The 23657-nt window shown below is 40.5% G+C and overlaps 2 protein-coding genes across 2 annotated transcripts; one reads left to right on the top strand and one right to left on the bottom strand.

Annotated features, from left to right (window-relative positions):
* Positions 1–2392: 2392 nt before the first annotated feature.
* Positions 2393–13245, top strand: prelid3b (PRELI domain containing 3). Its single transcript, XM_037536525.1, has 6 exons — positions 2393–2595; positions 4441–4609; positions 5960–6049; positions 6299–6369; positions 6868–6970; positions 10745–13245. Exons 1-6 carry the CDS (start codon positions 2564–2566, stop codon positions 10859–10861), a joined length of 582 nt encoding a protein of 193 aa, XP_037392422.1. The 5' UTR covers positions 2393–2563; the 3' UTR covers positions 10862–13245.
* A 5791-nt stretch (positions 13246–19036) lies between these two features.
* Positions 19037–23237, bottom strand: slc32a1 (solute carrier family 32 member 1). Its single transcript, XM_017712869.2, has 2 exons — positions 22310–23237; positions 19037–21431 (listed from the first exon to the last, which is right to left on the bottom strand). The coding sequence occupies exons 1-2, from the start codon at positions 22712–22714 to the stop codon at positions 20244–20246; spliced, it is 1593 nt and encodes a 530-aa protein (XP_017568358.1). The 5' UTR covers positions 22715–23237; the 3' UTR covers positions 19037–20243.
* Between the last annotated feature and the right edge of the window lie 420 nt (positions 23238–23657).

A 23657-nucleotide genomic window follows, 5' to 3' on the forward strand; every position in this document is an offset into this window, starting at 1 on the left:
GACACTAGTTCTCAGTTATCATCCCCTTAAATATAATATATAATATAATCTCAGAGATATAGGAGCTTTTTACATTTCTGTGCACTACAACTACTAAACTTATAATTTTATGAGATTTGCTGCTGAGTTTCTGAAATTGACAGAATGCCTTTGTATTAAGCAATACATTGATGTTACCAATAACAACGGAGGACAGACCCTTGGTCTTGTGTTTACAGACTCTACTCTAGTTAACAGTTTGCAGGTCTATGATCTTGGGGTCGCTGATGGTAAGGTGATATCCAAGAACGTATCACTTCAGTGTCTCTCCAGTAAACCCAAGATCAAGTGTCTCATGAGTTATTGGCATTCAACCCAATTATCATGAAAAAAGATCTCCAAAATATCTCCCATCACAACTTTATATCAGTAGCTGAATCAGTGCAATTATAAATCTCTGGGCTGTGTTTTTAACCATTATGCCCCAGTCAAGGCAAGAGAAGGGTCTTTTTCACATTCATATCCAGGGCTCACACCTGAATTATGGAAAATGAAAACCTCCGGATGTGCTCTAGAGAGATATTATAGACACTCTGGGCTTACTGTCCACAAAATGGCTTATTGTGAGCACCAAAAGGCATATTCAAGATCTCTTAAAGAGGGAAAGTCAATTTTTTATTCAGAGCTCATTAATACACAACCTTCAAAAAGGTTGCTCACTACTATAAATCAACATCTCCAGCCACAGCAGTCTTCTACTATGGAGATAAATGAGAAGTTTAATAACTTTATGGATTTTTTTATTTGAAGTGTATAATATTCAGGGACGGATTTCCAGCTCTTCTTTCCATCCTTTGTCAGCTACAGAAGTGCCAAATGATAGGTTTCAGCCTCTTCTTTCTTTTACCAGTGTCACCCAAATACAATGTAGAGGAAATCATTATAAAAATGAAATCCTCTATATGTGCCCTGAGTTCTATGCCTGCAGCACTAGTGAAATTACGTATGCCTGCTCTTAGCCCTTTTATAACACAGGTTATATATTGTTCCCTTCAAACTGGGAATGTTCCACCTGTACTTAAAACTGCCATTACCCAACCTATCCTTAAGAGGCCTATACTGGAGCTGGATGTTTTGGCTAATTTCAGGTCTATCTCTGCCGTTTTTTATCAAAAGTGCTGGAGAAAGTTGTAGCTGTTCATCTTCAAGAACACCTCAGTCATAACCATCTCTATGAAAAGTTCCAGTCTGGATGCTGTGCCTTTCACAGTACTGAAACATCCCTCCTGAAAGTGACAAATGACCTTTTGATGGTAGCAAATAGGCTTTAGGTATTAAATATGTTCTGTATCCTCTGGAGTTCTGCAGGGATTGTTCCTGGGCCCCATTCTTATTACTATTTCTATGCTTCACCTCGGAGATATTATCGGTTGGCATGGCATGTCATTTCACCTTTATGCTGATGATATGCAGCTGTATAAGAAGGTCCCTTCTACTCACTCTATAGTCATCTCCAAGCTTAATACCTGTTTGGTGGAGATAACTAAACAGATTAATCACTAATTTATCATTATCAACCTTACATATAAAAACTCAGCAGACAATGTATGATCACGGTCATTTTGGATAACAAGTAAAATGACTATATTTGCATTGTATATACTGCAAGCCCCTGTTAGTATCACTTCCACTGCAAAAAAAAAGGTCATATTTCTCAAAAATGAACCGAACCTACTCTACATTACTGGTTACACCTAAACAACTGAATTATGCATACAATTTTCTTAAATTGTGAAATTCCTCTTTAACTTTTACAATCGAGATTATATTTGAAGCGATATTACATCTTGAATATAATGCTAAATGGTGATAGATGTTTAAAGTTTTTTTTTTATTATTTTTCCATTGTTGTGTGCTGGGATAATCTTGATAACAGCTAATCACAGTATATTCCCATCACTGTAGTCTAGCATAAACCACTAATGAATAACAGCACAATATACTCATATACAGTCAGCCACTATATTAACATCACAGGGCGTATCAGAAATGTAAAATATATAATAGTCCACAAATTCACAGTATAAGACTGAATACAACAATTACATTTTACATGTCCTTCACTTGGTTAAAAAAACAAGTCAAGGACAGAGGATGGCTCTTACAAATAGTGTTCCAGAGTGAATGTATGGAGTAGAACAGAGTGTACCAGCCTCCACTATACGCTTCTGGTTTTCTCAGGACTCTATAAAAACTTTCACGTGTCATTGTGCCCTACAAACTGGCTCTTGGGTCCAGCACTTTTTATAGACAGGAAAGTAAAATACCTTCTCTGATGTAAGACAGCATGTGATGGGCGGAGGATTTGTTCCACAGAACCCTCTCGCGTGATTCGCTGTGGCGACAGCCTGCAGTGTCACTCGTAGCTGTGGAGGGACGGGCGGAGCCTGAATACTGAATGAGGAAGTAGTTGAAAGCGGTAACCGCAAGCACTTACCGGTCAAGTCTGTACTGGCGGTCACCACTCATAGTTCAGCCGGAAAAACAGCGACAACGAGCCAAAACAAGACAAACAAACAAAACCATGAAGATCTGGACGTCGGAGCACATTTTCAAGTGAGTGCTGAATATTTAGTGGTTTCTTCTCGACGCCAAATCATGTCGGACGACGTCGTTTGTTAATCTAGCGGCTTGTTAGCTAACTAGCGGTTAGAACGAGGATAGTCACGTGTAAGTCAGCTATCCTCGCGTTGATGCGGGTCTTGGGTGAATATCGCAGTTGAAGCATCTACAGGGTAAACCTTTGGATCCCTTTTTTGCGGTCGAATTAATTAAAAATCTTGTTTTGCTAACCAGGGAGACGTTTCTACTGATTAGCTAGCTGGCTAACCTAGCGTTAGCAGGCTGAAGGAAAGCCTCGACCTTGGCCGCCCCTGTGATGTGTGGCTGAAGTTGATGGCGCTATCGCTGCATAGTTTAACGTAGTTAGTTAACCTAGTTAGTTAACTGGGGAGGGAATTAAAGGGCACACTTTAGCTGGTGATGCCGAAGTATAAGTGGTTATGTCCTAATTTGAGGGTGTATCTATTGCTGGAGATTAGCTACGATAACTCCTTTCATTGACTGAGTGGCTGGCTAACGTTAACTAGCAAGAGGACCATGTTAGGTCGTCTAAGATCCAGCATGTGTGTAATTAAGTTTACAATCTTGTGTTGGCCCCTTTTAAGAGAAATCCTTGAAGTACGGGAAGAACCTTGAAACGTCTCGGTGTGGTAACTATGGACCCCGTAGGTTAAATAAACTGTTCTGACGCTGGAGGCCGTGCTGTAGATTGGTGGTCTGTTCTAAAGGCTTTTTGTAATCTCCGTTTTCTCAGATTTCACGAAATGTGAGTTCACTCCTGCCTTGAGTAGCTAGAGAGTAGTTTGGAGACAAGTTTCCTTTCTCTAGTACAAATACTGAACCTGAAAGCTGACCTCAGCTAAGTTATTATTGTTTTATGAGCTAGGAATTCTCTAAAACGGTATTTCCAGGGGTTAGGGCATTGGTCAGATTAGCCGTCATGTATGTGTCTGTAACGCGTTTGCGGTTGTTTCTTTAATTGTCCACTGAAAGAATCTGCATGACGGTCAGATGTACGTATTTGAACACGGTGTACTATAACGGTGCATGTTAGAGTTGATCTTTCAGCTGTGGACCCACATCTACAGCACGCCGTAGTAGGCGATAGTGTTTCAGTACTATTACGCTGCATTGCATAACTATCCTTCACAGTAGTGTGACCCTTCCCCTACATGGTGACGCAGTACGACGTCACTCAACGCGCGTGGTATCTGCCGCAAGAGTAGAAACAGGGCTTTGAGGAGTGTCGACGACTTTTATACGATTTAAACGCTAGATATGTCAGTTCGTTCTGTATCTTATTTTATTTTCTCAATATTCTGTACTTCTTATACTTGATGTACTGTAATTATTCTGCTACATTTAAGTTATTGCTCTAGGCTGATACTAGGCAAGCGATGGGCAGAAGAAATGTTGCCAGTTCCTTTGTACATACATCCTGAAATGTCCATTGTGAATGAACATAACGAAGTCTTACTTATGTTAGTACTGTTTCACGTCAGACCTTTTACTCTGCTCATGTGTGATGGAGAATTCGATTACTATAAAGTCATGCTTCTTGGATCAGAGCAGTATAACAATACAAAGATTTTTTTTCTCTCTCCGTAGTTTGCAAGCTGTTTTATATTTTAGATTAAATATCTGTCACATTCCTATTACGTGGTTAGTCTGGTCTGCAACCATACGCAACTGTGCCTAAACATGTTGCAATTTTGCAAGTTTTTTTTAAATTACATGGGATTCATGTCTTGATATCTTATCTGTAAAAATATGTAAAAACAGTAAAGACAATGCCTTATTTGTGTTCTGTTTTTTTTTTCTTTCTTTCTTAAAATAAAGCCACCCATGGGAGACCGTGACCAAAGCAGCAATGCAGAAGTACCCAAACCCCATGAACCCCAGTGTGTTTGGGGTAGATGTGCTAGACCGCACTGTGGACCAGCAAGGCCGCCTTCACAGCAAACGCCTGCTCAGCACAGAATGGGGCCTCCCATCTATTGTTAAATCAGTAAGAGACGGACGACTGTTTCTTTTTTATTGTATTATCTTGTCCTTTCTCTTTGCTGATGAGTTAAATAGCACTAGAACAAAAGTTGTTTTATTAGGTTTCAAAAATAGTGTGGCTGCATTGTGCATATGGGAATGTGTAAACTCCATCGATAAGATTGACACATTTCACATTTTGCATGTGTACATGCATTTACTTCATGTGCCATTTTAATCTCTGGTTGCTCCTTGCCACCCAGCCAAGTAAGTCCATCAAGTTTTTACCTACCTTACATATCTCATTGTCACCTGGCATATATTCTTCCCAGGGTGATTTCATTAATCCTTGGGAAATTTACAAGGTAAACAAAATAAAAATTAGCAGGCTGATGAAAGTAAAGTGAAGAAGAGACTGGATAACTAGTTTCAGCTTTACTTTTCTAACAAATATTTGTAGAAAACTGTTCAGAATGGGGGTCCTTTCTGTGTGGAGTTTGCATGATCTCCCCGTGTCTGTGTGGGTTTCCTCCAGTTTCCTCCCACAGTCCATAGACATGCAGTCAGGCCGACTGGACATGCTAAATTGCCCCTAGGTGTGAGTGTGTGAGTGATTGTGTATGTCTGTCTGTCTGCCCTGCGATGGACTGGCGACCTGTCCAGGGTGTATCCTGATTTCCACCCAATGGCCCCTGGGATAGGCTGCAGCAATGGTTGTGAAGCTGTGCACATAGTTTAGTATGCTTGGGGAAAAACAGCAAATATACACTACCTGATACACTTCCAGGTGCAGACATACTTCTGCTAGTTATTGGCCCCATGTAGCATGGTAGCTTGCTGCAACTATGTTTGAACATGACAAACATTTAGAGCTATGAGTTAAAATTGTTTTTGAAGACAAAACAAGTAGTAAAAATACCATTAGTTTACTGTTCATTCTGAAGATTTTCAAACTTATTTTCAGCCATTTATACAGTACCATGAAAACCTCATACCAGCACATGTCTAGTACATGCTGTTCGGTTCACCCCTGTGGTGTCTTGTTTCATGCAGTATCATTTGCAGTTTGTGTCCTGGTGTAAATTGGCTGCCCCTCTCTCATTGTGAGAGTTGAGCTCCAGTCATATTCTGTCCCTTGCACATTCTCACATTCACATGATAGAATTGTTTGCCCACCATGAAATTTGGTATTGTTAGTACACTGATTCTACTCCTTAGGTCTCATGTGATGTCTGTAAAACAGAAGCCCTGTTTTGATGCTCTTGACTTGTTGAAGTGGTTGTTTAGCTGCCAGCCTTTTTTCTGTGAGTATTTTCTTTATCTAGTAATGGTTAATGATGTATGATAAATCCCATTTGTTTCTTTGTTTTCACAGATTATTGGTAATGCACGAACATGTACGTATGTTCAAGAGCACTCTGTTGTGGATCCTAAAGAGAAAACTTTGGAACTTAAGTCGACAAATGTAAGATCTTTTTTTTTTTTTTTTTTTTTCCCCAAAAGCTAAGCAGAAAGGAAACAATCTGCTTGGCCAATTATTTCTTTACTCCATTATAAAACATCTTACACACTAGGTGCCTTTACTCTTTATAACTATTACTTCTGGTGTATGTGTTGATGACCTAAAGACTAAGGTGTTTTAACAGTCAAATGAAATGGTTGCACAAATATTAGACACACAGTTAATGTCATATAAACACTTTTATGTTCACAGATTACATTTACCAACATGGTGTCTGTGGATGAAAGGCTCATCTACAAACCGCATCCTGAAGAACCAGAAAAGTAAGCCCTCCATTATTCATGTTTTATACTGCCTGAAGACAAATTTGTGAACCTGTTACACATTCTTGTTTCTTCAGTTCTTGTCCATTTTATGAGTTTTACTTATCATGTAGTGTGTTTTACAGTTGTGCAACTATAGACTGTTGTGCATCTCTTTCTCTCCATAATTTTGTAGAGCGCTTTTATTCTGTTAATGGCTAGGATCCCTCAAAAGCAGGTGTTCTTTGGGTGGTGGATCATTCTCAGTGCTTCAGAGATTGGGCCTATTGCAGATATTGCATAATTGCCTAAATAAAGTTATTTTTAAGTTATTTTGTAAACTAAGGCAGTCATAAAAGGAACATGCATGAATTGTTGGCTTCACTTAATGCCCAAATAGCCTTGCCTTATATCTCCATTTTTAACTACTCTGTTGTTACAGTATAATGTTTAGCCATGTACACGTATGCTTAAATCGTTCTGATGACATGAGTGTGAATTTTGTTGATGGTGTCACAGGACTGTGCTGACACAAGAAGCAATTATTTCTGTGAAGGGAGTCAGTTTGAGCAGCTACCTGGAGGGGCTTATGGCAAACACCATCTCGACCAATGCAGGAAAGGTGGGATCATTGGAGCCATTCTTCTGTTTGTCTATCAATTAGTGCAACACGTGCTGCTTCACTGTGTAGTAGAAAGTATGGGTAGATCATTTTGAAGTAGTCTGCTTTTCAGCTAATAATTTACTAATATTTTAGATTATCCAATTCCTTTCAATCCAAGATAAAGACGACACAAGTAAACACATGTAAACCTAATAATTGGTTGTGCCAGTAACAATTGCAATCAAACGTTTTCAATAACTAGCGGTTACTGTTTTACATTGCTGTGGAGGAACGTAAGCCCATTCTTCTTTGAAGAATTGTTTTAATTCAGCTACATTGGAGGGTTTTTGAGCATGCAATGTCTTGCTGCAGCATTGCAGTGGGATTCAAATCCGGACTTTGACGGTCTCGCAAACCTTTTGGGTTTCTTTTGAGATCTTCAGAGGTGGACTTGCTTGTGTGCTTCAGATCAGTGTCCTTCTGCATAACCCAACTTTAGGGCAAAAACGGACTGGTGGACATTAGGGGTGAGCGATATGGCTCTAAAATAATATCACAAAATTTCAGGGTATTTTTGCGATAATGATTGGTGATATGACAAAACACTGAATAGCATTTTATTAATTTCAAAAACATGCTATTGCAGCAAAATAAATGTTAATGTTTTATTTAGTATAATTTTTTTCAAATATTCAGTAGACAAAAAAACTGATTCTGATTGAGATATTAGTAGGATTATTAACAGATTATTAGGATGCATGTAAACACTGCTATCGGCTGTTGAGCACTCTTCGTGGCATTAGCCACGTTTGCTAGATTACGGAATGGAATAACTCCATGTAAACACCTCAATCGGAATAGTCTAGTCCGATTGAGGCCATTCGGAATACAATTTCTATCAGATTGAATGAGCTGGGTAAACCTCTAAATAATCCGTTAGATAAAAGAATAATATCCGTGTAAACGCCTGAATCCAATTACATTCCAATCGGAATTTGAATGTACGTTCTGCGCATGCGCGCCATAGGGAAAGGTTTATAACATTCAACATGGCGGAGCAGAAACTGGTCTGCAGAGGAGACGAAGTTCATGCTCTGAGCTTTAAAAGATGGCAGTGGGACGGACGTCCAGCTTATGTGTCTCAGAACACGACGTATTCCTCTCACCGCTTCCTTTATAAGTATATGTGAAGGACATGTTTCTGAGTCTGACATCATTTTAAACCAATTAAAAACACAAACGCGCCAACTGGTGATGTTCATGTGATGTTCGCTGTCATGGTAAAGTTTACTCTAAGCGCTACTCCACGCATGCGCGTCATTTTGCATCGGATTACTTGTAGTGTGCATGTAAACGAAGATTTTCCATCAGATTGTTGAATAAAGTGAGCATAAACACCTCAGGATTGGCAAAAGTATTTGCGTGTAAACACGGCCATTTTTTGATTTTCCTCATTCTCCACTGAGCGCTTGTGCTTGAGGTGGTGAAACAGATTAGTTATGTTTCCCCCTTTTTGTTGTTACAGGATTCTTGCATATCTTGCATATTACTGTGATCTGTTGTACATCTGAGATTTTATAATCAAAACACCTCCACACTACTGACGTCGCTCCCCTTTTTGGGAGAAACTCCACCACAGAGCTGCTTTGCGCCATACTTCTTTCTGTTCCAAAATGACTCGCGCAATGAACGTACGCCATGCGCATGATGTCATTACGTCAACAAGTCAGAATATCGCTGTTATCACAATATGGATTTTTTTTATTGTTTAGAAAGTTATACCAGTATTATTGCGTATGATATGGTACACCCCTGGTGGACATTCTCCTTCAGGATTTTCTGATAAAGATCAGAATTCATGGTTGCTTCAGTTATGACAAGTTGTCCAGGTGATGCAGAAGCAAAGCAGCCCCAGACAATCACACTAGCACCACTATGTTTGAATGTTTTGTAACAATCACCTTGACTCTAAAATAAGTTTAGTTTACACTTACACTTAAAACCCTCTGATTAAACACCTTTCATGTGGCTGTGTCATAGTTGGTATGTTTTTATGGTGGAATCTGGTGTTAGCTTTATGCCAGATGTAATGGGATCCAAAAAGTTCCACCTTTGTCTCATCATTGCACAGGATATTATCCCAAAAGGCTTGGGGGAGGTCATGTAGATTTTGTTTTTGGCAAATGCGAGATGTGCCTTTGTGGTCAGTCATAGTTTGCGCCTTGCATCTTGCATTTTTTGCCTTGTGTCTGTCCTACTGTGGATCAGTGTATGTTGACTTTAACTGAGGCAAGTGAAGCCTGCATTTCCTTAGATGTTCATCTGGCTTCTTTTGCGACCTCCTGAATGAGTTGTTGGTGTGGAATTTCGGTAGGCTGGCTTCTCCTGGGATGGTTCATCACGGTTTTGTCCATTTGTGAATATTGAGGATTCTCACTGTGATTTGTTAGAGGCCAGGGTTTTAGCAATGACTTTGTTACCCTTCCCAGACTAGTAAATATCAGTGACTTTCAAATCAGATCACATTTACTGTCACGTCTGCAATTAAGATGCGGATAGATGTACAAGATGTCGATCTATGTGTGCAGGTATAGATTTGCTAAATAGAAATTACAGTGAGATCAGAGTGAGTTGAGACTTGAGGTGTGGATTGTCCATGGAGAACATGATGATGATGATTATGATGATGATTCAGAGGTGCAGTGACAGGCCTTTAGCCGGATACACCACCACTACTGGCTGTTCAGCAGCCTGATGGCCTTTCTCAGAACCAGCTGGTTCTGGACTTGTACTTCTGTACATCCTCCCACTCAGCAGCTGTCAGAATAAACATTGGCTTGGGTGGGTGAAATCCCTTAGAATCCTCCTGCTCTTCCTCAGGCAGTGGCTGGTGTATTAATTGAAGAAGTTTGGGAGCTGAACCCAAGTGATGTGCTGGGCTGTCCCCACCACCCTCTGCAGATCTTTCTGCTCATTGGTAGTGCAGTTCCCATATCAGGAGGTGATGGAACCTGTTAAAATGCTATCCACAATACTTGTGTAAAATGTTGTACGGATGTGGGGTTTCATGCCAAATGTCCTTAGCCACCTGAAGATGACACAAAAGCGACTCTTCTGCTTCACCAACCATATGGTGTGTTTGGTCCATGTTAATTCATCTTTGAACACAGAGGAATTTGAAGCTGCTGACCCATTCTAAGGTGGCTCTATTGATAGTGATGGGCGTTCTCTTGCTTCCTGAAGTCCACTAGGAGTTCCTCTGTCTTGTCAAGACTGAGTGACAGTTGTTCCCCTTGACCTGATCTCCAAGGACCACGATCGTGGTGTCCTCTTTGAATTTTATGATGTCATTGTTCAGCCAGACACGGCTCCAATCTGTATTTAAATCTCTTTGGAATGTGGCATCACCTGCTGCTTTTGAGACCTTTTAGTCTGCTTCACGTTGTTGAATAGGTTCAATTTCAGTAATGTTTAGATTAAGCAGGTCCAGCAGTAATCATGCCTGGGTGTGTCTAGTGAAATTGAACAGTTTATTGAATTTGAACACCCCACATTTGCACCATGGGGTCTGCTCCACTGTAAGTTACGTACATACATTTTTACGTACATACATTTTATCAGACAGCAAGGAAATTGTCACTTTCTAAAAAGTAATGTAAAATGTAAACTTTATAGTTAGGGTTTTGAGTTGTAGGATGTACACTAGACATAGGACCATTTGGAAAAACCTTCAGTCAATCCCCTCCACAAATTATGGCTCTCATCTGTCTTTGTTTTTCTACCTGTCTGCAGGGCCGTGAAGCAATGGAGTGGGTTATCAGGCGTCTGAATGCAGAAATTGAAGAGCTGGCCATCACAGCAAGAGGCAGCATACGGACACCCATGGCTGCAGCAGTCACAGAAAAATGACCTTTGCACATGTCTGTATTCCTTGCTTTATCACTGAGGATCTCCTGAATATCATGCTATTTCTCCCTCGCTCTGTTTGTATTTATATGCCAGCATAGTATCCCTCTCTGTCACTGTGCTTTTCCTTGTACATAATGTTTTTTTCCAGTTTGTGGAAAAATGTTCCCTCCAACTCCCTCATGATATAGCATCTATATTAGAGGCTAGAGGGATGGTAAATGACAGAGGGAGTTTCTGCTTTTTTTTTAAAAAAACAGAGGGAAAAAAAAAAACATTGGTGGTAAGGCTGACCAAGACTGTTTAGTGAGGAACAACCAGCTGAACAAGCAGGCTGTGTGAACATCAATCAGTATGGTTTTCACAACAATGAGATCATTCCCATCATCATCATCGGCATCGTCATCTTCATCTTCTTCATCTTAAAACACCACACCTCACCATCATAGTCTGCTCCACTGTTGGTTACATACCCTTACATTCTTACTGAGTGTATGTAACAGATGTCTGATTTCACCAGACACAGAGGAGGTTTTTTGTTTCTTCACTTTCTTTTAAAGAAGAAGTTGAAATGCAGAAATGTAAACTTGGCTAAACGACTACCCACCAACCATACCAGATTGGGTATGGCTTTTGGATTCAACTCTCTAAAAGATAGCAGTGTGGTGCAAAGACTTCCTTTCAGCTTTCAAAAGTATTTAAAGATATTTGTGTGACATGCAGTGCAATGAAGGTCAGCTGGTCGTGGCTGCATGTGGTGTGTTTTTTAATTTAATTTAATTTTATTATGATCCTCGGTTAATCTAAAGTGGCACACATTGTACTGTCAGTTGTTCAGCATGGACTGTTCTGTTTAGTGCAGTTGCATCAGTACCCACACTTGAATACTGAGATAAACATCATTATTATTAGTAGTAGTATTATTATTAATATGACTATTATTAACATTTATGGGCTCAATACAGTTTATACAGTTAAGTACAATAAAGGGAACAAATTAATTTAGATGAGCTGATGTCGTGAGGAAGTTTCTCTGGTGTAGGTTCAGAGAGCACCTGTAAGCTAATTACACTGATTTTAAGTCTGGATTGCTTTGTTTGACTGCTTACCTTTGCTGAAGGTAATTTATTTTGAACGTCTAACATGCATTGACAAATTATTGAAATGGCGTCACTCAGAATGTGGTGCTGCTTCCTCTGCAGTTAATGCAGGTGGAGCCTCTCACTGGAAAATAATATTCTGGTTTATCCCATCACAGTATTGAAATGAGCTTTTCTGAGTTTTTTGAGTTTTCTGAGATGAATATTTCTAGATTGTTTAAATAGTTCAGCTCCATCTTGACAGAGACAAGTTGAGAAAATGAAGCTGAACTTTGCATTAATATGCAGACTGATGCTGTTCATGGCCTAAAATGTCAACTTATTTTTGCTTTGCTGTGTTTCAGTAAAGTATTGTTTTTAAGAAACATGATGAGCGTTGTGAAAGATGTCACTGTGACTCTACAGCCATGTCATGATGATTTTTGGCTAGTTTCTCAGATATGGGTTAAGCCTGGATATGGACTGAATTGAAGTGCCAGCAGTGACTCACCATTGGAAGTTCTTTTTAGCCTATGATCAACTTTATAGCCATAGAGTTTAATGTAAAACTAGACACATCATGGAGTAATTGCTTTTTTTTGTGGAATGGAAAATTCCCTAAATCAGAGAAAAAAATCCCTCCTCCCTGTATGTTAGGGAGTCCTGACATACATTTTTTTTCTCTGTGAGGCCAAACAATTATAACAGATAGTGGAAGGTGTTAAGAAACAGTGCATTGCTTTTGCTTACTTATTGGCTAATCTAACCAAGCTTTGGTAGTGGAGGGTAAAATACAATCTATTTATTTATTTATAATTGTTACAGTGGTCATTTATACATCTGTTTAAAAATGCAGCTTTATGCTGTTAGGTTGTGGGTGGTTTCGAAGAGTGCAAAACCTGGTTTACATTTTTAGTGGATTGAAATTTACCTCATCTTGCACTTGATGCTAGTATCTTGGCCACGAAGTGTTACAGTAACACGTTTAATATATACCTGCTGATAACATTATAATTACTATTAATATAATTACAAAACATGTGGTTTATAATGGTTTATAATAATTTGTCTAAAATAAGAAAGCAAAACAAATTTTCAGATTTGTTGAGGGTTGTATGAATAAGGTATAATACAATTATTTTGTATGTGACAAAAGTTTATTTGAAGATGAACGTTGTCTTCTGATGCTGATGATAGTTATTGGAAACCAGTCAGGCTCAGGTCTTTCCTGTATTTGCTCCAAGAAAAAAACTTTACTGTTGCTGTTTACAGGCATTAATGAAATAAAGTCTTGAGTTTGATCTATTATGTCCTTACATTTATGGTTTAGTGTAGCTGCACTTCTTTTTTTTTTTTTGATTATTTTTCATTTAAAGAAATTCCTGACAGTCCACCCTTACCATCCGCTGCCCACACTCAAATGGAATATTTCAACAGAAACTAAGCACACTTGCAACTTGGCCAGTCACAACATTAATGCATTAAGCAAGCAAAGGGTGCTTGACTGGTTATTCAGTCATTCCATAAATTAAGACTTCTATGGGCCATGTTGTTAGTTTTTTGCAGATAATAGTCACAGCTACAGAACGACGAGTTCTGTATGAAGTTAATAATGGCAGATGAGTTCCTCACAAGATTTAGGGAGTATTTTCTTTCCACTGTCACCCTTGGCTTGCTCATCGCTATAAAAAGCCCTTTCTAAATTAAATTTGACAAGATAACTAACATATATAACCAGTAACCAACATTGGCAATGACTTTTTGCTGCTGTTATGCCAGCTAGCCATACATTTTTAGTCCCTTAATGTGAAGAACTCTTAAGTCATTATTAAGCAGATCTAGGTAAGGATCCTTAGGAAAGTGTCTGTCAATGAAGAGATAGAATGCGGTACCTCCTCCCAAAAGACTTTTAAAGGTCCTCAGTGTCCCATGTGGACAGGACATACAGTGAGCATAAGGACCCATTAAGTGTTTTGCTTTGGGTTTTCAGATATGCTCTGGCAGATTTTCAGTACAGCTGCAGTTCTATTAAAAAGTAATCTAAACCCATTACTTTTTATAGCAATATATTTCTGGATAGAAAACATTTATAACATGCGTGTGCATGTGCTCATTTGTTGTGAATTTGCCATTTGTTAATCTAATTAGATATGAATGCCTCTATCGATTTTAGACTTCATGTTCCAAACAATTGTTATTCAGTTGCTCTTCTACAGTTCCAAATGACTTATTTAGATTCATTTAAAGATTCAAATTACAACCCCATTTAACATTTACATGTTTACATTTAAAATGTATATAAAATAGAATGTAATTATCTGTAAATGATTACCATTGTTGGTGAATGCAGTTGTCGCTGCATCCACAAATGCAAGTTAAAATTGTACTATTTTGGAAATCATGCTTTGCAGCGTCCTCCGGGCTCAACGCATAGTTCAAAAGCCAGTCATCATGATGGTAAAGGGATCCATTAGGGCACACAGCATGGGTGACTTGCACATCTGAAGGCACCGTTAATGTTGAACGAAATGTGCTGGTTTTGGAGCAACATACGCTGCCATCCAGATGATGTCTTTTTTAGGGAAGGCTGTACTTATTCCAGCAAGACAATGCCAAACCATGTTTTGCATGTATTACAAAAACAGCTCTGTAGTGAAAGAGTCTGTGTGTGAAACTAGCCTACCTGAAGTCCACACCCATCACCCATTGAACACATTTGGCACAGTATGAAATGAAAAACATGATAAAGGAGACCCTAAACTGTTGAGCAGCTGAAAATCTATTAAACAATATTAAACAAGAATGGGAGAACATTTTTAAAACTACAGCAACTGCTCTTCCCAGTTCCCAAATGCTAAGTGTTGTTAAAAGAACAGGTGATGCAACACAGTGGTAAACATGCCCCTGACCCAGCTATTTTGAAATGTGTTCCTAGCAACAAATTCAAAAACCTCTTAGTTACATGTGATATGTTGTCTTTGTACTATTTTCATTTAAATATATTGTCTAAATGATTTGCACATCATTGTATTCTGCTTTTATTTACATTTTGCACAGTGGCCGAGCCTTTTTTTGGAAATAAATCAACAGAATAAGGTTGAACAAAGGTATAAGATGAATCTTTCTGTCATTTTTGTTGGTTGTAGCATGCAAATTAAAGGAAAATCAGTAGGTATCCATCTGTTGGAAGGTAGAGGGGGGGGGGGGGGGGGGGGGTGTGTTCTGGAGCCTATCCAAGCTGTCATCGAGCGGATGGCAACATAATGGATAGCCCCAGTGTTCATATATGCAACTAATGTTAGATCTGACATTTTCACATACTTGAAATCTGAAGTTTTATAAATATCAGTCATAGGCTGGAGGTTAGGGAACCAGCCTCGTGACCGGAAGGTCGCCGGTTCGATCCCCAGAGCCGACAGCATGTATCTGAGATGTCTTTGAGCAAGACATCTAACCCCCAACTATGCTATGGATTGGGCTGCCCACTGCTCCGGGCAAGTGTGCTCACTACCCCCTAGTGTGTGCTCACTAGTGTTTATGTGGTGTTTCACCTCACGGATGGGTTAAATGCGGAGGTGGAATTTCCCCGTTGTGGGACTAATAAGGGTTTCTTAATCTTTAGGTGCAACAAATCAAACGTATCTGCCACTTCTGAGATGTACTGCTCAAAGCTTGCTTTACTTCATCATAGTATCATTAGTCTAGTTTTCTCCTTTTAGAGTATATAACACATGGTGCAGAAGTAGAGGATCAAAAGTAACTCAGGTAGTGCAGCTCATCCAGGATGGCACATCAACACGAGCTGTGGCAAGAAGGTTTGCTGTGTCTGTCAGCGTAGTGTCCAGAGCCTGGAGGCGCTAGCAGGAGACAGCCCAGTACACCGGGAGACGTGGAGGAGGCCGTAGGAGGGCAACAACCCAGCAGCAGGACCGCTACCTCCACCTTTGTGCAAGAAGGAACAGGAGGAGCACTGCCAGAGCCCTGCAGAATGACCTCCAGCAGGCCACAAATGTGCATGTGTCTGCACAAACGGTAAGAAACCGACTCCATGAGGATGGTATGAGGGCCCAACGTCCACAGATGGGGGTTGTGCTCACAACCCAACGCCGTGCAGGACGCTTGGCATTTGCCAGAGAACACCACTATTGGCAAATTCGCCACTAGCGCCCTGTGCTCTTCACAGATGAAAGCAGGTTCACACTGAGCACATGTGACAGACGTGACGGAGTCTGGAGACGCCGTGGAGAGCGATCTGCTGCCTGCAACATCCTTCAACATGACCAGTTTGGCAGTGGGTCAGTAATGGTGTGGGGTGGCATTTCTTTGGAGGGCCGCACAGCCCTCCATGTGCTCGCCAGAGGTAGCCTGACTGCCATTAGGTACCGAGATGAGATCCTCAGACCCCTTGTGAGACCATATGCTGGTGCGGTTGGCCCTGGGTTCCTCCTAATGCAGGACAATGCTAGACCTCATGTGGCTGAAGTGTGTGTCAGCAGTTCCTGCAAGATGAAGGCATTGAAGCTATGGACTGGCCCGCCCGTTCCCCAGACCTGAATCTGATTGAGCACATCTAGGACATCATGTCTCGCTCCATCCTCGCTCCATCCTCGCTCCATCCACCAACGTGACGTTGCACCACAGACTGTCCAGGAGTTGGCGGATGCTTTAGTCCAGGTCTGGGAGGAGATCCCTCAGGAGACCATCCACCACCTCATCAGGAGCATGCCCAGGCTTTGTAGGGAGGTCATACAGGCACGTGGAGGCCACACACAATACTGAGCCTCATTTTGACTTGTTTTAAGGACATTACATCAAAGTTGGACCAGCCTGTCATGTGTTTTTCCACTTTAATTTTGTGTGTGACTCCAAATCCAGGCCTCCACTGGTTAATAAATTTGACTTCCATTGATGTTTTTTGTGTGATTTTGTTGTCAGCACATTCAACTTTGTACAGAACAAAGTCTTCAATGAGAATATTTCATTCATTCAGATCTAGGATGTGTTATTTGAGTGTTCCCTTTATTTTTTTGAGCAGTATATATATATATATATATATATATATATATATATATATATATATATATATATATATATATATATATATATATATATATATATATATACACCAAACGTACTCATCCATGTCTTTGTGGACCTTGTTTTGTGCACTGGTGCGCAGTCATGTTGGAGACGGAAGGGGCCGTCCCCAAACTGTTCCCACAAAGTTGGGAGCATGAAATGATCCAAAATCTCTTGAACTGCAGAAGCATTAAGAGTTCCTTTCACTTTAACTAAGATGCAGAGCCCAACTCCTGAAAAACAACCCCTTACCATAATCCCCCTTCCAACAAACTTTACAAATCAACTTTTGATTTGTAAACGCTCTGGATAAAAGTAAAAAGAAATGTACATTCACTGTCCATGTTAAAATTTGAATGAAATATATTTCAGGATATCCATAACGGATATATCTAAGCATTTAACAATTAACTCTTAAAATGATTAATTATGAGAAAGTTTGCAACAGCCTTGTTATTTTCTATACATTATGAATAGTAGTCAGTAAGTAATTAGTAATTACTTCTTGTTGTTTCAAGCATACTAAGAAACTTCAGCATATTGTGACTGCATTGGTCGTGTTATTACTTACTGTCTTCAAAGTATATATTTGCTTTACTTTGGGGTTGTCAAAACATCTGGAAATGGCATTTATGTGTCAGAAACACAAAGACAGATCAGATAATCTACATTATTTTTTAACAGAGATGTCGCCTGAATCCCTTAGCACTTTACGAAAGTGGAAATAAGAAAGCCTCGTGTTCGTCTAAAATAGCGAGACTAATAGCGTCTGTGTAACTCAAATCTCTGTAACATAAGAAACTTCTGGGTACAACTGGTGGGTTTCTGAGAGGCAGAATGCAACCTCATTCATATTGGACATGGAAAATAATGGAAATCAGGTGAGAAGCAAATGCAAACTAACTTGTGTTTGTGGATATGTGGTATTTCAGTCGCTAGATGTCGCATAAGCCTGGCTCCTAATATTTTACCTTCTTGCAGTTGTAAAATGGCCCCGCTTCCCTCACACTCCTCTCAGTTTACGCTTTAGAGCGCCGGATACACTGATATGCAATAACACGTCGCAATGTAAAACTTGTCTACTATATATATATATATATATTTTTTCTCTGTGAAAGTATTAAAAGTATGCTAACTGGGCCGAAACACATGAAGCTGGGTATAAAATCCCAAATCATGGGAACCTACTTTTGTATGATTTGTAAGAAATACTTTTACCAGTCCAAAAATACGTTTAAGCATCAGAAGCTTGTGCCGTTTTCAAATCGTCTGTGTGGTTTTCTTCTGGTTAAAAAAAAAAACATTACTGGGTATATAATTACATTTATATAACAAACGGCTGATCCATGTTCTTTCGTTTCTTTCTAGCCTCTGGTTGCTTTTTGTTTTCATACAACTGCTTTGTAAATGAAAAATACCCTTAACAGATAAATAAACGAATTAATTAATTTTTACCAAGCGGCCCAGATGTTTCCAGTGTTCATCAAGTTCGGACACAGGTTTTACTTGCGGTATTCGAGCCTACAGCAAAAACATGCCCCTCACCGTCTGTTTTCTGGGAAGGTTTACTTCATAAGCTATGTCAGCTGCACCTTCAACGCCCAGCTCAACGAGCCACCCGTTCGTATCACTACATGGACTGTGTGTATATGATATCTAATCTAATTGTCCAACTACTTATTTTATCCACGAATCAAATATCTTAATAGCTGACTATTGAAGAGATGTTTACCCAAACACTGCAGTCTTATATACAGTTCGTCCTGCGTATGATTCACTGAATTCAGTTGATAAAGCTGACTGAATTGGCGACCTAAATCAAGTGTGTTGGAGCTGGGGGCAAAAAGGCTATTTTAAAAAAACGGAATCCGCTTGCCTCTAAAATATGCCTTTAAGAGCCATGCAGTATTTACACAGCTATAAACTCGTTTTAAGAAAGTTATGAGGTGGTGATTCTCCTTCTTTTTATACTCTCTTGGAAGAAATGCATTTTTCACTCACAGAAAGTCAAAGACAATTATACATTATAAGTTCACGTGTTTCTTTATTTTTTTCAATATATTCATTTTCACGATATATGATAACGACTTTGTGATATACATTCCATCTTTTGAACCACAATAACACTACACATACGGTTTTATAACATTTCCACAGCACCGATTGGATTGCACAAAATGAAAAATGCCTTATGCAAGTCTTTAGAATAGATATTCGCACACCTTAATTTCTTTCAAATAACATTTAAAAGGTTCTCTGAAAGGGACATGACAATTAGTCTAATGCGACGCTTTCCAATTGACAGGGGAAGCAATGGTCAAATTACACCTGATATACATGTTAATTGGATTTCCAACCGTTCAACGGTTTGTTTGTTTTTTCTGATTCTGACTTAGGTAAATCTATCTTTCTTTCATTCTATTTTCACCGTGAATCATAAGTCTATTTTTCATTGGAGAGTTTGTGGTGCGAGGGTTATAGTATGCAACCCCTGATCGTTGACACAATCCTTCCCTTTGATTTCTAAAAATATAGTCAATGCTGCAAGAACGTCATACATTCAGAATGCATAGCTAAAGTAGTCCTGTATTTACCTACTTGCGGTCCAATAGGATAAGCTATCTTATATTGGCAACCTATTTCTACATTCTGTCTGCTTAATTTTGTTATTACAATATGTAAACCACAAGTGTAGTTTTAGAATTAGTTTTCCTAAAATTTGATCTTTATCGATATCATTTGGGTCCCCAAGTCAAAGGTAATATTACTTTCATTTTTATCAAGCACATTTTCCACCACTAAGATGTGCAACGTATTGATCAGAACACGTATGAAATCATCACAATTTATTCTTCCATAGCAAACAATGTCACAAATTGTCATATCAATCGATTTCTTGTCTGATTTATGACTAAGCCAATCTACAACTGCCTTCCTGTAAACATTTACCTACTGAAAAACTCCGATAGGTCTAACTGTATAAACGCGCTTCGTTGTCCAAGGCATTTGTTTTGTAAGTCGCTATGTCTGTTTTATTAGTAATATTTTTTTGGTGAATATGTTTATTGGTTTCAACATCAAGTTGATGCGCACAAGCAGTGCACGTGCTTTGTATGTCGCTTGGACGTCGGTGAAAAATGAGGACGGTACATTAGGGGGAATTCGGTTGTTTAAGATGTGGGGTGCGTTGAAATATATCACCATACGGCCGCTGCCATTTCTATTGGCTAATCATGTATGTTGTATTTGAAGGCCTCGATGAGGCCCTCCATAGAGTGAATGAAACCAGAAATACTGCATATACCCCCGATCACAAATATAGCGACATCAAAAAAAACTTGGTGCCAAAGCAGCTTCCTCCACAGCAGCTTGAGATGAAAGAGGCTAGGCAGGAGAAAGCACAGTCCCGCACCCGTCAAGCTCCCCGTTAAACCCATGAGGAGTGCGAAGTGCGGCACGTATATGGCCATTAACATTGTGAACACTACGAGGGCACATCGGAGAGAGAGACCCCACGACTTGAGGCGCCCGTCGCCCCCGTAACAATCTGGGAAAAACGCTCGCCCTCCGTCCTGGAAAAAAGTCTTCTCCAGCACTTCCACAGCAGCGAAAAACGGCAACGGATATGACAGCAGAGCCTTGGCCACAAGGAAAATGTTGACAACAGCCCTGATACCGGGCGGCAAGTTGTCTGTGATGACCTCCTTGGTTTCGTCTGCCCACGTCAGATATGCCACCAGAGCGAAGAGGCCTTTGAGGATGCAAGCAGCAATGTGAGTCCAGTTCATCATGCAGTGGAACTCGCTGGGTTTCTGCATGTTACCCTCCAATGACGGTAAGAAAATCTGCGAGGTGTAGCTGAACACGATGATGCCAATAGAAATGGGGAACTTCTTCACGTCAATATAGAACTTTACTTTGTCCCAGGCCCAGTCTCGCGCCCTGGACAGGCAGTAGGCAATCACAAGGACGTTGATGACGAAGTGAGCGAGGGTGCAGAGCAAGCTGAACTTGGATACGGCTTTTAGATTTTTCAGAAAGGCGCAAGGCAGCAGGACGGCGGTGGCAATGATGGCCCATGACCTCTGGGACACGGGAAGGTTGGGGAAGCTGTTGTACATTAGGTTACCGCTAACCACAACGTATAAAATGCAGGTCATCACAAGCTCAATGATCTGGGCAACATTCACTACGTGGCCTCCGAGCGCAGGAAATCTGGGTGCGCAGCAAGCGTTGGCAATGTCAACATACGAGTCTCTCACTCGCACGAGCTGTCCGTCTTCGTTTTCTTCGTAGAGGCAAGCAATGAGGATTTTTCCCGTGTAGCAACAAACCACTGCAGCGAAAATGATGAGGAAAAGTCCGAGATATCCACCGTGGAGAATGGCATATGGCAACCCTAGCACAAACATTCCCTGTGAAAATATAAGTGGTTCAGCGTCATTATAATAACGGTAAAATGCATGCAAATATCTGTAATGCTTGGATTATATTATATTATATTATATAATTTTATATTATATTATATTGAGTGAATATTTACTACTACTGGTTATACAGAAGTTGGTTTGGTATTAATGTTGATACTGCGTTTATTTTAGCGTCGTTTATGTTGCTTGCTATTGTTGAGTCTAAGAGACGCATGTGAGTCAGTTGCCATTGCTCTGGGGTTGAATTTAGTGGGCATTCCATTTAGCTGTGAGCACAGCCACCCTCCTTCTCGCTGTCGTCATTAGAATAGATCACAGAAAAAGAGAGTGACGTAACGGATGGTGACTTTAAGGAGACTCATTACGCATGGTTAAATGTGTGTGTCTGCATCTCTGCGCGCGTGTGTATACGTTGAACAATTATTAAAAGGACACTGTCGAGGATATTGCATCAGCAATGCGCTGTCTAATAGAGTAAAAAATGTGGTTACAGCATGAATGAATCCACGACCCCCACGCCTCCTCCCAAAAAAGGAAAAAATGAGGAATTTTACGCACGATTGACGTAGATAGAGAAAACGCACCGTACAAGACATTAGCTGGATATATTTTATTTATAAAACATGTAAAAATGAGATGCTTTAAACTGTCGTATGGGGGATTACCATGTGCCCCAGCAAATTCCCCTGGCGGTGTTTAGATCAAGCGTTGACACGACACTGTCTCAGTGTTTACAAGAATATCCACAATTAAATATTTATGTTGTTATGTTGTCCTTCGGGACATCACAGTACGTTTACCACAGCCTATTGCCTGTTTATATATATATGTATATATGTATTGCACCACAAAATCGTTCTTACCTGGATGGCATTGGTGACGTTCCAGCCTGCCTCCCAAGCAGTGATTTTGGGCTTATCCTGCGAGGCAAGTTCGTTACATATGCCACCGTCTTTCGACGAGGAGGGCGGAGGACCGGTACCGTCTCTCTGGTAATGACTGTCCCCTTCCATATTGCCATCTCCCACCATGTCCCCTCCGCCTTCTCCCACCATTTCCTCATTTTTAAGAATGTCCATCTGCAGCCCTTGTCTGTGGTCATAGTCCAAATCATCACAGGCTGCGAAGCCCAGCGCTTCCTCATCAGTAGCGGCCTGGAAGCCCATTCTGGCGAACATCCCACTCACCTTTGCCTGCGATTTATTGGTAACTGTCGTCGCAGCATTAGACAGCTTGTTAGAGATCTTGCTACGGATTAATGTTGCCATAGTTGTTTTCTTAGATCAGTTCTCCACACACCTTTATGGGTATATTTCAGGTACAGTAGCCTTAGTTAAGAACAGTCTGCGCATTAAAAGAAACACGTGAAAAAATTGACTCTTCTACTGAGGTTTAGTCGTTATCTTCCGTTCTCTTTGAGAGTGCGGGAGGTACTGTCGATAACCCCGTGGACCATGTCACCTTCAGAGGTCGGTGCCTGGTACCTGCATCGTGCTTGCGCGCGTCTCCTTTTTGTTTGGGAACCGTGGCGCGTTCAGCCAGAGAAATCAGCTCTCTCCAGTCTGCCCGTGCGTAAAAAGTAATCGACGCACTTTCCTGCTGCGGTTTCGCCGCGCCACTGTTTCCACGGTCGTGTTTTCTGTGGCCGTTACTGATGCCAATGCAGCAAGCGGGAGCCTAGGGGTGGTGAGAAGGAGGCACGTGTCATCCTCCGCTTGCCAATGCGAAGACGCGGCCGCGTAAAGCTAGTGTCTGGGACTCCAGCGCGCGCCGCCACCCCGCAATAGGGGGAAAAAAGGAAAAAGAGATTTGGTGCATTTCTGAGGGAGGCGCTTGCGGTATTACAACCTCCACCCCCTTCTCACCATACACAATGTACCTTATTGCAATACCCAATGACAGCTCAGATCTTCAAGTCTTGCATAACTTTATATATATATATATATATAACAGAATCCGCAGAATTCCTTCGTTCCATTCTCAACTCTACGCACAAACAAGAAGGAAGCGATTTTAAACTGAGATTAACCACTAGTTTTGGATCTATTTTGCTTTACAAATATCCACTAACGAGTTTTTGGCTTTTTTCTCTCTGCAGGGCAAGACGTGAACGTTGCGCACTTTACTCTGAACCAACAGAAGGACTTGCGCATAGGCTAAGGTTGCTTGGAATCTATCAGCAATTTAAGAATCGGACTATTCTCCCCTCCT

The sequence above is a fragment of the Pygocentrus nattereri genome, chromosome 30 (genome assembly GCF_015220715.1).
Source record: "Pygocentrus nattereri isolate fPygNat1 chromosome 30, fPygNat1.pri, whole genome shotgun sequence".
NCBI lineage: Eukaryota > Metazoa > Chordata > Actinopteri > Characiformes > Serrasalmidae > Pygocentrus > Pygocentrus nattereri.

What these genes read in the sequence shown, in the direction of transcription:
- prelid3b (XM_037536525.1), top strand. Translation starts at nt 2,564, where the DNA reads ATGAAGATCTGGACGTCGGAGCACATTTTCAA. An exon ending in CATCCTGAAGAACCAGAAAA is followed by an intron (nt 6,370 to 6,867) that starts GTAAGCCCTCCA and finishes ATGGTGTCACAG; the next exon opens with GACTGTGCTGACACAAGAAG. An exon ending in TCTCGACCAATGCAGGAAAG is followed by an intron (nt 6,971 to 10,744) that starts GTGGGATCATTG and finishes ACCTGTCTGCAG; the next exon opens with GGCCGTGAAGCAATGGAGTG.
- slc32a1 (XM_017712869.2), bottom strand. Translation starts at nt 22,714, where the DNA reads ATGGCAACATTAATCCGTAGCAAGATCTCTAACAAGCTGTCTAATGCT. An exon ending in ACGTCACCAATGCCATCCAG is followed by an intron (nt 21,432 to 22,309) that starts GTAAGAACGATT and finishes ATATTTTCACAG; the next exon opens with GGAATGTTTGTGCTAGGGTT.